General features: G+C 48.1%; 1 protein-coding gene and 1 pseudogene across 4 annotated transcripts in view; both read left to right on the top strand.

The window, feature by feature from the left end:
* EVC2 (EvC ciliary complex subunit 2) overlaps positions 1–13,656 on the top strand; it is a 157,777-nt gene that overhangs the window by 99,633 nt on the left and 44,488 nt on the right. For all 4 annotated transcript variants that reach the window (XM_081494598.1, XM_081494416.1, XM_081494322.1 and 1 more), the window contains 3 exons: positions 2,523–2,977; positions 7,279–7,483; positions 13,031–13,153. In XM_081494598.1, the coding sequence (XP_081350724.1) occupies positions 2,523–2,977; positions 7,279–7,483; positions 13,031–13,153 (783 nt within the window). The remainder of the gene's footprint in view (positions 1–2,522; positions 2,978–7,278; positions 7,484–13,030; positions 13,154–13,656) is intronic.
* Positions 1,098–1,193, top strand: LOC145521656 (U6 spliceosomal RNA; annotated as a pseudogene).

Below are 13,656 nucleotides of genomic sequence, written 5' to 3'. Positions count from 1 at the left end.
GCAAAATGAGGACTGCGGCCCAAGAGGCAGCATCTCCAATATCTCTGACAGACTGCTCCAAAGCAGCAGTGGGGGAAGGTCAATATATAAGGTTTTAGTGAAGGGTGAGTTCAGTACCATTAAGCACTCATTTTACAAAAGGTTTTTTTGTTAGTCATGAGGATCTGATGTCACCATGAAGGGATTTAGTGCTTCTCTAGATACAAGGAAATGCAACGACTGAGATCATAAAATCTGTTCCTAAAAACATCCAACTATCTAAAGACCTGTCCCACCAGATTCCCTGGAGCACAGAGTGCCTCACTCCACCCTGAACTCCCTCGGGTTGTTGAAGGTCAACAGCTGCAGCAGCATGGGCTTCAATCTCCATAGAGGCAGGTGGCAAATGCCTTTGTTGTTCAGTTGGCAATGCTCTTGGTAAGTGCCAATTTGTAGTTGGCACACGTCTTAGGCATCTCATTGACTCCTCACAGCTACTTTATGAAGTAGACCCTATTATTATCTTCTATCATCCTCTATAGTTCAGGCACTGAACACAGAGAGCTAGATATTCATTTGGGGTGACTCAGCTGGTAAGTGAAAGAGCCAGGATTGGAACCCAAGTGGTCTGCCTTTTGAGCTTTACCTACTCATTAAATACATGTTCAACAAAAGTCAAACAAATGAAGTTTTCATTACATTTTCAGTTATTTTCTTAAGAGTAATTTTCTTTTTGGGGGGCAACACTTATCAACTTTATTAACTTACTTAAAAACCATGAAACCTCAAACGAAAGAGGCAATGCTTAAAGTTCAGCTGGATGAAGCAAATTAAGCCTTTTCCTTTGCCTAAATCCTCACCATAAATCTTGCCTTTGAATTATCAAATTTGCCACCCCTTGCCTTTGGAATCTTGTGATTAATATAGACAGAGGCAGATTTTGTCTAGTCCAGGAGGTGAGAGCAAGATAGAAAAAAGACTTTGCTTGAGTGAAAAAGGTGGGAAAAAGATTCCCTGGATCCTTCTTTGAAACGAATAAAAGATGATCACATTTTACTCAAGTTCAATCAAATTACATGCTCTTCTCCTTTGGGGAGGATGTGTTAAGAAGTCTTTGCTTGCTTTGGCAGCACATACACTAAAATTGGAATGATATAGAGAAGATTAGCATGGCCCCTGTGTAAGGATGACACGCAAATTCATTCCATATTTTTTTATAGCTGATTCACGTTGTTGTACAGCAGAAACTAACACAGCACTGTAAAGCAATTATACCCCAATTAAAAAAAAATAGCCAATAATACTGAACACCACATACAATGAGAATTACTGGTGTATTTAATCTACCACATTTCTAAAGCATACAATCACTCCTATTAATATAAATTTAAGCCGGCTATACTGGTTTTGGGCTTCCCAGGTGGTGCAGTGGTAAAGAACCCACCTGCCAGTGCAGGAGTCGTAAGAGACCTGAGTTTGATCCCTGGTTCGGGAAGATCCCCTGGAGGAAGAAACGGCAACCCCCTCCAGTCTACTTGCCTGCAGAATCGCATGGACAGAGGAGCCTGGAGGGCTATGGTCTATAGTGTCACAAAGAGTTGGACACGACTGAAGCGACTTCACACACATGTGCACACATACTGTCTTTACCAAAGTTAATATACACATAAGGAAATCTTGAGAACTTTAGTGAAGTCACCTCTCCAAGCTCCTGGTGCTAATCCCAGAGGTCAAAGAATTGTTTTGATTGAGAAAAACACAAGCGTAACCAACCAAAAAATGACTGAGGCAAGGGAAAAAAAAAGAATCTTAATAGAAACATCCTCTCTTGTTGTTTAAGGCTTGACTGTGGGGAGAAATCAATAGTCCTTCCAACTCTGAACCCACTCCTGAAGTATTTCTCTCCTGTTAGCCTATTTGCAGAAAAACTTTGTTGGTTTTCCTTTTATTTCTTCTAGTATTTACAATAATTTTTTATTTTTAATTAGAGGATAATTGCTTTACAAAGTTGTGTTGGTTTTTGCTGTACAACAAAGCAATTCAGCCAAAAGTGTGTATATATATATGTATATTTATATACATACTTTATATATACATACTATATATATATATACACACCTCCTTCCTCTTGAGCCTCCTTCCCTATCCCCCATCCTACCTCTCTAGGTCATCACAGAGGGCCAGGCTGGGCTTCCTGTGCTGTATAGCAGGTTCCCACTAGCTGTCTGTTTTACACATGGTAGTGTATATATGTCAGAGCTACTCTCTCAACTTAGCTGGTTTTAGAAGAGCAAAGCATTCATTCAAAGTAACCATTCAGTGGTTCCTTTCTCCTCTGCTGCTGTCATACTTTGGCTCTCTCCATTGGTCTTTATGAACATCAGTTCCTTTTTTAAAAGAATAGCTTGCTAAATGTGAGATAGTTGGGAAAAGGGCTGTTGATGTTCTGCACCTCCTGCAACTATTGTCCAAAGTGTTTTCTTGAGGGCTGTACCAGCCAAGCCCCGCCCCCTGCTAATTGTCCACTCTGGAATTGCTGGCAGCACAAGGAACAGCGGAGGGAGCAGCTGTCCATCGCTGAAGCTTCCGGGGCCGCTGAGGATGCTGACCAGTACCTGGGCCAGTGGCGGGGCCTGATGGCCGAGCACAGCGCCGCCCTGGAGGAGCTGCAGGAGCGCCTGGACCAGGCTGCCCTGGACGAGCTCAGGGCCCTGACCCTCTCGCTGTCCGAGAAAGCCACAGAGGAGCTGCGGCGCCTGCAGAACTCAGGGATGACCCAGGAGCTGCTCAAGCGTGGGGTGCCTTGGCTCTTCCTGCAGCAGATCCTGGAGGAGCACGGCAGGGACCTGGCGGCCCGGGCTGAGCGGCTGGAGGGCGAAGAGAGGGATCGGGACCAGGAGGGCGTCCAGAGCGTGAGGCAGAGACTGAAGGACGATGCGCTGGAGGCCTCCACGGAGGAGCAGGCGGAGCTGAGACACTGGGAGCACTTGATCTTCACGTGAGTCTTAATTTTTGTGTGTTGTCCTCTCCTCCTCTGTTCCTATTGGAGGGGGAAGGATTCTGCCTGCTGGTTATGAGCATAGCCAGACACGTGACACCCGATCCTGAGACCGAGATTTGATGTGGCCCAAAGCGGGTGGTGTGATAAATGCCAACAAAGCTTTGGGAGCTGTTTGGGGCTGGTGCATCAGATTGGAAACTGGAGGAGCCTCAAACACCACCCGCATGGGGCAACAGAAAGGAATGAAATGGGGGCAGTGTAGACCAAAAATCTGGGTTCAAATCCCAGCACCACCACCAGCTGTCTGAGTGTAGACAAGTTACTTAACCTCTCTGAGGCTCATCTTTCTTGTCTGTGGAGTGGGATGACAATGCTCAGTCATTTATGGTGCTTTCAGTAGCACATGATACTATTGAGTTGTTAGAAAGTGAAGAAAGCATTTTGTAAGAAGTCAGGAGGTAAGTTTTCTAGTTCTGATTTCATGACTCAATGATACTATCAAGGATCCAGCCCTCAACATCTTTCTATTCTGCTGTACTCAATATGCTGCCTTGGTCCTTGTGCTCATCCCTTCATGGTTTCATGATGGCTGCTGCAGCTCCAGGTGTCACACATATCATCTCTTTCTAACATCTGCAGCATTGATCTTCCCTATCCTATTGGGCAGGACTACATCATAAGCCCATGCCAAACTGTTCACCTGCTAGGAGGCTGAAAATGCCATGATTGTCTTAGGCCAGTGGGCAGCAGACTTTTTCTGTAGGCTTTGAGGGCTACATGGTTTCTGTAGCAGCTATTCAACTCTGGCAGCAGCGTGAAAGCAGCTAGAGACAATCCGTAAATGAACATGACTTTGTTCCAATAGAACTTTATTGACAAAAACAAACAGTGGACCAGATTTGGTCCACAAGCCACAGATTGCCAATTCCTGCCTTAGACCACCCAGGGTTCCCTCCCTCGGGCTACTAGGGGGGTTTCATATCTCCAACATTGTTGGAGGGTAACCCCTGTAAACAAAAGCTGAGCTGACAAGGGACAAGGAAGTGACTCTAGATTAGACCATTAGACCACCATCTAGCAAAATGCCAACTCCCAGCATTGATGAGGGGTTGCGTGAGCGAATATATATCAGTCTTTTAACACAACCTTTGATCAGAAATAAATGGATGGTAAAAGGTACCTGCTATCATCACCGCCATCATTCCTGTGTGGGAACGACTCAGATTATCAGGAGGAGAACAGACACACAGGTAGATGACTGTGATGAGCAAAGCAGGAGCAATTAACCAGGTGATCGTGTGGAGGATCAGGCTCTTTACCAGGATAGGAAGGAGGTACATTTCAGGTGCTAGCCTCTGAGCTGGTACTGGGAGCCAGAGATGAGGGGACCCTACCCACTGGTGCTGTGCTGAGAGGAGGCAGGACTGGGTGGTGAGCAGCTTGGTGGGTCTTGTCTGGGTGTGAAATGGGGAGACCAGTCTCACTGCACAAAGAAACAAAATCAAAACTCCCACCAACAGCAGCACAGTGGAGAGAAACAATAACCCCCACCTACCTAGTCTATTTATTTAGAGTAATAGAAACTGTTTACATATAAGGGCATAACTGTGGGCATTTGGCTATAACATAGTGCTTCTTCCTTAAACCAATGGACCCATCAATTAATATTCCATCAAGTTGCATTCTCTTTGAACAAAGCAACCCAGAAAACCCTATTCAAGTGAATAAACAAAACCAAAGCCCTTTGACCGTTCTTTCTCAGTGTGACCACTACACAGTTTAACTTGGATCTTAGCCACAATTTCAATTCTGAATCTACAGCCCTTTTGATTAGAAACAGTTATATTGACATAGGGCATTCCAGGTGGCTCAGTGATAAAGAATCCACCCGGCAATGCAGGAGACGCAGGATACGCAGGTTCAATCCTTGGGTCGGGAGGATCCCCTGGAGGAAGAAATGGCAACCCACTCCAGTATTCTTGCCTGAAGAATCCCATGGTCAGAGGAGCCTGGTGGGCTAGAGTCCATGGGGTCACAAAGAGTCGGACACAACTTAGCAACTGAGTATGCACACACTTATTGACATAGGGTCGTAGAGGGGGTATTGGGTGTCAGGGAGAGGGTAGGGGAAGGAGTCCCTCTCAATATATCTGCTCAGTCTGTCTGTCCACCTCCTCTCTTGAACCCCATGCTTCTTGCTTGACATCTGTGGTCCTCTCCACTTGCATCAGAGCCTGGGCTCTCCTGGAACCCTTTCAGGGACACCAGATAGCAGAGCATCTTTCTGCGATGCCCGTCCTTCCTTGGTGGCAGTAACATCCATGGAGCAGAGTCCTCCCGGACTCAGTAATGCAGTGCCTCCTCCTTACGTGCTCTTCCCTGGGGACTGGCCCTGCGACCAGCGAGGAGAGGTCCCAGGTGTTATGGAGACGGAGGTTATCTTGGTTTAGATGAAGTGACCTCTCCCTTCTTTCTCATCTCTCTTTTTTTTTACGGTTCTGTCCTTGTTCAGCTCACAATCTTTGTTAGTTTTTGTTGACTTGAACAAACAAGATGCTGTCTTCTCCAAGCCCATACAGATCAGACCCTTAAATGCCACTTCTTATTTGCACAAGTTGTTCTCAGCAGTAATTATTCAGCTCAATCTGCATTTGACCAAAGTCTCTTTGCTCCATCCAACCTGCTTTGGGCTGGCTCTTTAAAGTCTGTGGATTGGACTTGACATTCCCATTCCCGGATGGTCACCTTCTTCACCTTCATTTGGTTCCATTGTGCAGGGAACATTACTAAAGCCACCGCTGATTGAGTTGTTCAACAGGAGAAGAGAAATCTTACTTTTCTATCAGAAAACTCTATGATTTTCCTTAGGGTTAAAGAGGGTCAACTAACAATATACACAGTGTGAGTCTGCTTATATACTTTGCTTATTTAAGACTCTAAAAGGTTGCAGCCTTTATTTCTGAGGCATTAAGTAGAAATGACTTTGCACAATAGTTCAGAAACATGTTTTTATACGTTTCCTGATTTCAAGCAGGATGGAGTTGCTGTAAACCTGGTCTGATGAAGTGAGAATTAATCAAGATGCATATTTTACCAGGGAAAGTGTGTCTTTAAGACCTTGTTTCTAAACTCCTGCCTGGATGTTAAGCTCCTTCAGGGCAAAGATGGTCTCCCGTGTTTCTGTATTATCTTGGTGCCTAGCTAGTGGAGGATCAAGACCAGACCATCCAGCACATGTGTGCATGTTCAGTTGTGTCTGACACTTTGTACCTTCATAGACTGTATCCCACCAGGCTCCCCTGCCCGTGGAATTCTCCAGGCAAGAATAACTGGAGTGGGCTGCCATTTCTTTCTCCAGGGAATCTTCCCAACCCAGAGATCGAACACTCATCTCTTGTGTCTCCGCATTGGCAGACACATTCTTTACTGCTAGGCATCACCTGGCAAGTCCCTAGACCACCCAGGGAACAATAAAGACTCAGATTCATTTCAGAGTTACTTTCACCTTAGAGGCCACATAAGCAGCAAATATGTGGGGCAAGGATTCTCCATGAAGGAAGGTACAAAGGAGCAGCTGTGGTTTCCTTATGTGCTTCAGAAAAATTGGTGGGTCCCATGGAACCCTGTGGGCTTGAGGCCTTCAGACGGCTTCTGGCTGGGGGCCCACATCAGCTCTAATAGTCTTATTCTGTTCCCAGGAGAGAACTTTCTAGCTGAGCAGAAATTGCACACCCCTCCATGGAGATTTGGGCCTGATAGACCTGGTCCTGGCCTCCCACAGCAATGTCCTGCAGGTTATTTCCAAATTTTAAAGCATCCACAAAGCATATTTTCTGCAGCCAGTACTGATCAGACATTGCCAGAATAACCAAACAGATGATATGATTCCATGTCCAGTACAATATGGTGGCTCAGTGGTAAAGAATCCATTGCTAATGCAGGAAACATGGGGTCAGTCCCTGCCTGGGGAAGATCCCGTGAAGAAAGAAATGACAACCCACTCCAGTATTCTTGACTGGAGAATCCCTTGGACAGAAGAGCCTGAAGGGCTACAGTCCATGGGGGTTACAGAGAGATACAACCAAGCGACTGAGCACACACACACACCCCAACATGGCACACATTAGGTGCTGAAGAAACCCTTGTGGAATGAATGCTTGATCCAGGAGATGGCGGGTGTTTCCAGACATGGATTTGACTAATGGCATTTGAGCTTTGAATTTCCACTTTCTCATCCCCAGCACAACCGCCCTGTCTTCTTTTTTTGCAAGAACAGATCACTCTTCTTGCTTTTCTAGGAAGCTCTGCTCCTCTGCCTTCTCCCTGTCCGAAGAGGAGCTGCTTGGGATGAGACAGGAAGTTCACGGCTGCTTTGCTCAGATGGACAGAAGCTTGGCCCTCCCCAAAATCCGGGCCCGAGTCCTGCTGCAACGATTCCAGACGGCTTGGCGAGAAGCAGAGTTCCTGAAACTGGACCAGGCCATGGCCGCCCCTCAGCTGCAGGTAGGATGGGCGTCTCGGGGCCTCGTGCTTGCAGAGGCAGGGCCTCCTCCAGCTGCTAAGGCTGTAGAATCTGGCTCCACTGCTGCCCTCAGCCCTTGGCCATGTTAGCATCAGTCGTTCCCAGAACCGCCTTAAGTTCTGTAGTGGACATCCTGGTACCTGGCTTTGCACTGTCCACCAGCGGTTATGAGTCTCCACCACTCATGGTTCACAGGTACACCCCTCTCCTGGGCATTGATTGCCCTTGGGAGTGGGAGCCACCCGGCCTGAGAGGTGACTCTCCCTCCTACCCCCTCCCATGGCCACAGCCAGTGACCCGCGCAGGAAGTTTGTGTAAGTGGCAGGAGGAAGATGCTCACTTCAGCTCAGGAGGAAAAGGGCATCTCTGATTCCAGGCCTTGTAGGGTGATTAACAGATGCCTGTGTGGGCTAAGTCATTTCAGGCGTGTCTGACTCTTTGTGATCCCATGGACTGTAGCCCGCCAGGCTCCTCTGTCCATGGGATTCTCCAGGCAAGAATACTGGAGTGGGTTGCCATGGCCTCTTCCAGGGGATGTTCCTGACTCAGGGATTGAACCTGAGTCTTCTGCATTGGCAGATGGGTTTTTTGTCTCTAGTGTCACCTGGAAAGCCCTGACATGCCTATAGTGAACACCTGTTATTTGCCACGGAGAGGCAACTCTAGGGTGCTGGGTTTACTCTGGAGCCCCCCATGGGCCAGTCAAGGCCAGACCCCTCCCCACCTTACCTAGCCCTTTCCCCGCCCTGTCCTGGTTCCCACACCTCCTGTGGCTTGCTCTGAACTCCTCTCTCAGGAAACAGAGTTCACCCCAGTCCCTGCTGTCTCTGGCTCTGCCTCTGGGGAACCTGACCTACAAGGCCTTTGAACTTGCTGTTTCCTCTGCCAGGAACATCACAGGGCCAACTCTTTGCTGTCTCTTCTCATCTCAGTTCAGATATCATCTGCACATAGGTCCTCCCTGAGCACTATCCAAAGTCATCACCTCCCCAGGCCTCCTTCAGAATGCTGTGTTCTTGCTTCTTCGTGGAAGCAATTTGATTTGCGATCTGAAATGTCTTGGTTACTCAATGTACTCATGGTCTTTGCATCACCCACCCCCCCACCCACCAACAAGCTCCTTGTATGTAGTTTCCATTCACCACTCTATCCCAGCACCTAGAATGTGCCTGGCGCATAGTAGGTGTGCAATAAGTTTTATTGACTGAACCAACCAACCACCAGATGTGAGCAGAATGTGGGGGACTTCCCTTGAAGTGATATCACATTGAGGTTGAAAACATTTCACATCACTTACCCTTCTGTTATCTCAGCTGTGGTTAACAGCAGGGCCAGGAGTAGATGTTCTGTCATGTTACAGATGAGAGAACTGACAGAGGGGAAAAGTGAATTGACGTAGGTAGGACGGAGTAGAAGGACTTGTCTTTGACGAGAAAAAAAAAAAAAAATTCAGCCACATCCTTTCTGAATAAAATCAGTGAACAGAACCAACTTGGAAGATTTTACATCGTTTCACATTAAAAAAAGGGCTTCCCAGGTGGCGCTAGTGGTGAAGAATCCGCCTGCTGATGCAGCAGACATAAACGTGGGTTCAGTCCCTGGGTCAGGAAGATTCCTTGGAGAAGGAAATGGCAACCCACTCCAGTATTCTTGCCTAGAAAATTCCACTGACAGAGGAGCCTAGTGGGCTATAGTCCACAGGGTCGCAAAGAGTTGGACATGCCTGAAGCGACTTAGTATGCACATTAAAAAAAAATAGTAGGTTGAGAATTCCCTGGCAGTCCAGTGGTTAGAACTCCATGCTTCCACCGCAGGGGCCCTGGGTTCCACTCCTGGTTGGGGAACTAAGATCCCAGAGGCTCTGCAACACAGCCCAAATAAATAAATACATGAAAATAGTTTGTCAAAAACGTTATGATTTTTTTCTGAAGTAGGTTTTTTTTTTTCTATTTCTCTTATTAGAATGTTGCAAGATACATAAAATGGTGATACTTACAGAGGTAGGGACAGGTTATACCCAAAAATGTGTAAAAGGTTTTGGAACAGTGAGTAAAAAAATAAAAAATGTTTCCATGTAACTGAACTGAAGTATGTTTCCCCTGCTTTTGAGCTGGACCAAGGGTTGATACCAGCAGGAATTAAGTGTCTGACTGTAAGTTGTTCGAAGTGCTAGATTTTGAAATTGAATTGACCTTGTGCCTTAGAGGGGAGGAGCATCTGCCCTGGGTATAAGGTTGCTTCCTGGGAACCTGTAGAGATGCAGGGGCAGTGGTAAAGGATGGAGCCTGCGGTTGGCTGAGCCTAGCTGTCTTCACCAGCAGCAAAGTGAGAAGAGCATCACGGCGGGCAGACCTGAGAAGGCACCCCCAGGAGCCACTCCATTGCCAGGCCCTCCTCCCCTGCCAGCCTGGGGGTGTGGGCGAGTTATCCTGCAGGCAAGCAAGCCGGGAGCTCCCACCTAAAAGTTTTTTTTTATTCTAACTTTATCTTATTTATTTCAGCCTTGTTTTCCTTATCCATCATTTTTCATCTATAAAATGAGTATAATGAAGATTACTGTGGGAATTGTTCAGTCACAAAGTTGTGTCTGACTCTTTGTAACCCCATGCACTACAGCGCGCCAGGCTTCCCTGTCCTTCACCATCTCCTGGAGCTTGCTCAAACTCATGTCCATTGAGTCGGTGATGCCATCCAACCGTCTCATCCTCTGTGTTCCCCTTCTCCTCCCACCTTCAATCTTTCCCAGCATCAGGGTCTTTTCCAATGAGTTGGCTCTTCTCATTGGGTGGCCAAAGTATTGGAGATTCAGCTTCAGCATCAGTCCTTCCAATGAATATTCAGGGTTAATTTCTTCTAGGATGGACTGGTTTGATCTTGCAGTCCAAGGGACTCTCAAGAGTCTCCTGCAGCACCACAATTCAAAAGCATCAATTCTTTGGCTTTCAGCCTTCGGCATTAGATAGTCTAATATGTAGAAGAGAATTAATTGTACTCCATACATCCCCATTCCTTTGGGCCTCCCCACTTGTCTTTCTTCTCACCACCAGGTAGCCCTCTGGTTTCTTCCCTGTTGGTCACTGTTTGGATTCAGCGCCCTAAACAAGAGCAGAATCGTCTGGCTGACACATCAGCTGGCCCCTCCCAGGGTTCTCAGACGATTGATGCAAACGATCGTCAGAGGGTCTCGTAAACTCTAACAGACTTGCAGGTCAGATTGCTCCCTCCTCTTCCTCCAAGCCTTTCCTTGGCACTTTCTGCCAGGATATAAGTTCTACTGTGGTCTCAAGGCTCCACCTAATCTGACCCTTGATGAACCATGTGCTGGTAAACTGACTCTGGCTGGGAGTTCATTGTTCCTGATTTGTAGCATTTTCCCATTTCCCTCATGTCAGTACCCCTTCCAAGGTCAACCAACTTGACATGGCAGCACGTGGGCGCTGAGAGAGATGTACATCATCAGACCCCCCGCCCCACTCTGGCTTCACCCGCTCCCAGTGCCAGTCCTCGCTCTAGGTTTCAGGATATTACCCACCAGGCCAGCTGTGTTACTCAGAGGCCCTGACTCACAATTTCCTTTTTTTGTGGTCTTATCTCCATTAGAGCAGGAGATGAAAGCTGTAGTTCACTCGTGGAGTTAGTGAGTCCAGCCTGAGTTCTTAAAGACATTGGGCTTAGGGGTCAGGAGGCTCACTGTCCAGTTCTCAGGGCTCCCGTGACGTGGCTGAGGCCATTGATTCTGTTCTCCTGGCCTCAGTCTCCTTCTCTGTCAAATGGGGCGTCTGAACTCAGAACCCTATAGGTGTTTGCTTCCTCTGAGTGGGCTGGGGCAAGCCCTGAGGACATGGTGGTCCTCTCTAGTATTATCACCGTGGTCAGGAGAGCCGGGGCAGAGACTGGTAGGCAGGGCTGAGTCCAGGCTAGAGCAGGCTCTGGCAGATCACAGCAGTGAAAGAGAGGAGCAAGGGTGGCATGTGAGCCAGGAAGCGAAAGGCAGCAGCCCTCGTGGGAGTGACCACTGACCACATACTGCTTTGAGCATCTTAGGTGGGGCATGTTACGTTGTATTGGTTGTGCTCCATCAGGCTGTGCTGCATTGGGTTGTGTTTTGCTGTGTTGCGTCATGTCCTGTTGTCACATTCTCGTGTTATGTACCTTCTGTTGTTATAGCACTCTGCTGTGTCATAGATATAGCCTGTTGTTGTGTTATATTGCATTGTGTTGTGCTGTGCTGTATTGTGTTACGTTCTTGTGTTTCGTATGTTATATTATGTTGTTATGTTTACATGATTTAAGGGCTTCCCTGGTGGCTCAGTAAAGAATCCACCTGCAACGCAGGAGACCTGAGTTTGATCCCTGGGCTGGGAAGATCCCCTGGAGAAGGGAATGGCTACCTACTCCAGTATTCTTGCCTGGAGAAGCCCATGGACAGAGGAGCCATGGGGGTCACAAAAAGTCGGACACGACTAAGTGACTAACACTTATATTACATTGTGTTTTGTTTTTGCAGTAATCTTGTGAGGTAGGCACTATTGTCCCCATTTTATAGGTGTGGAAACTGATGTGTTACACTCATTCATTCATTCCTTAAATATCAATTTACTGAGCACCCACGACCTCTTCTTTAACCCCTCTCACCTTTGCTGTAGGTTTCAGATCTTTGGGGTCCGGAAGCCCCTATTCCCAGATTTTCACACTCCTGACACCTTGTCCTGCCAGGCTCAGCTGCAGTATCACTTCCTCACATTTGTAAGCAGCTAGTATGTGTGTGCCGGAGAAGTCAATGGCACCCCACTCCAGTACTCTTGCCTGGAAAATCCCCTGGACGGAGGAGCCTGGTAGGCTGCAGTCCATGAGGTCGCGAAGAGTCGGACACGACTGAGCGACTTCACTTTCCCTTTTCACTTTCATGCATTGGAGAAGGAAATGGCAACCCACTCCAGTGTTCTTGCCTGGAGAATCCCAGGGACGGCGGAGCCTGGTGGGCGGCCGTCTAAGGGGTCTCACAGAGTCGGACACGACTGAAGCAACTTAGCAGCAGGAGCAGCATGTGTGTCCAGGGTGTGCAGGTTGCTGTTCTAGGTATTGCTATTCGAGATGCCAACCCACCCCCATCTGAGCATGGTGCTTCCTTGAATGGACACACGCAGATGTCCTCAGCAGCCATTCACCTCTGCAGACATGTCCGCGTCCACCCAACATGAGATAACAGCCAGCACGCTCATTCCATCGCCTTGTCTTCATGGCTCTCACTGACTCTCTGAGAGTGTCTCTGTCTGTGTGCAAAGCTCCGGTGCTGCCCACAAGTAATCCTCTCCTCCTCTTGGTGGGACGAGCCCCCAGAGTACGCCAAGACCAAAGGCCGGTGAACTGAGCTCCTTCCAGGAAAGAGTTCATCTCTCCACCCTTCTCTGGCTAAGACAGCTGTGTGCTGCAGAGAGCTGCAGGAGCCTCTCTGGGCTTGTGGAGATCGGGAGCTGCACCCGCCTGCCGGCGATCACTTTCTCACCCATGTTTTCTCCCCACTCCAGCCACAGTCCAAGGCCAGAAAGCCACGCTCCAAGAGCAGAAGCAAGATAGACCTTTTGAAGAAGTGCATTGAAGATAAAATTCAGCTGTTCGAGGAACAGGCTCCCGAAGACCTGGTTGAAAAGGTCAGTGTTTCACCTGCCACTCATCACAGGGCTGGCCGCTGCCTGGTTTGAGGGCACACAGAGCCCTTGGGGGCTGTGAGTGTCCGCCTCCATCCTGCACCCGGCTTTCATGCTGTGCTCCTGAAAGTGGGCACCCCCCCCACCTCGTGCCTTTCCTCCTGGTCCTTCTGCCTGGAACACTTTTCCTCCACTTCTCCACCCAGAGGTCTCAGGTGTGTCCTTTGGACTTCCCCTCTGGCTCGGTGCTGAGGGGTTCACTTGTGCCGTTTCACTCTGTCTCCCTGTGTATCTTGCCTGCAACCCACCCTCTCTCTCTAGCCCCTTTTTCTCACTTCCCCAGTGAGGCTTTGGTTTGTATGCACACCACGTACGACCACATGCTGCTTACCTGTCCTTCCTTCTTCCTGGATTTGCCTTTCTGCCTTTCTTTACCTGGACAAGTCAGTTTTGTCCTCAGCTGTCCTAAGGCGCTGCCTCTGTCCTCAGGTGTCCCTTCTTCCAGG

Source organism: Giraffa tippelskirchi, chromosome 1 (genome assembly GCF_054371585.1).
Source record: "Giraffa tippelskirchi isolate mGirTip1 chromosome 1, T2T-mGirTip1v1.2.pri, whole genome shotgun sequence".
NCBI classification, from domain to species: Eukaryota; Metazoa; Chordata; class Mammalia; order Artiodactyla; family Giraffidae; genus Giraffa; species Giraffa tippelskirchi.
The sequence above is the reverse complement of the archived record's forward strand: the minus strand, read 5'-3'. Positions and strand labels throughout refer to the sequence as shown.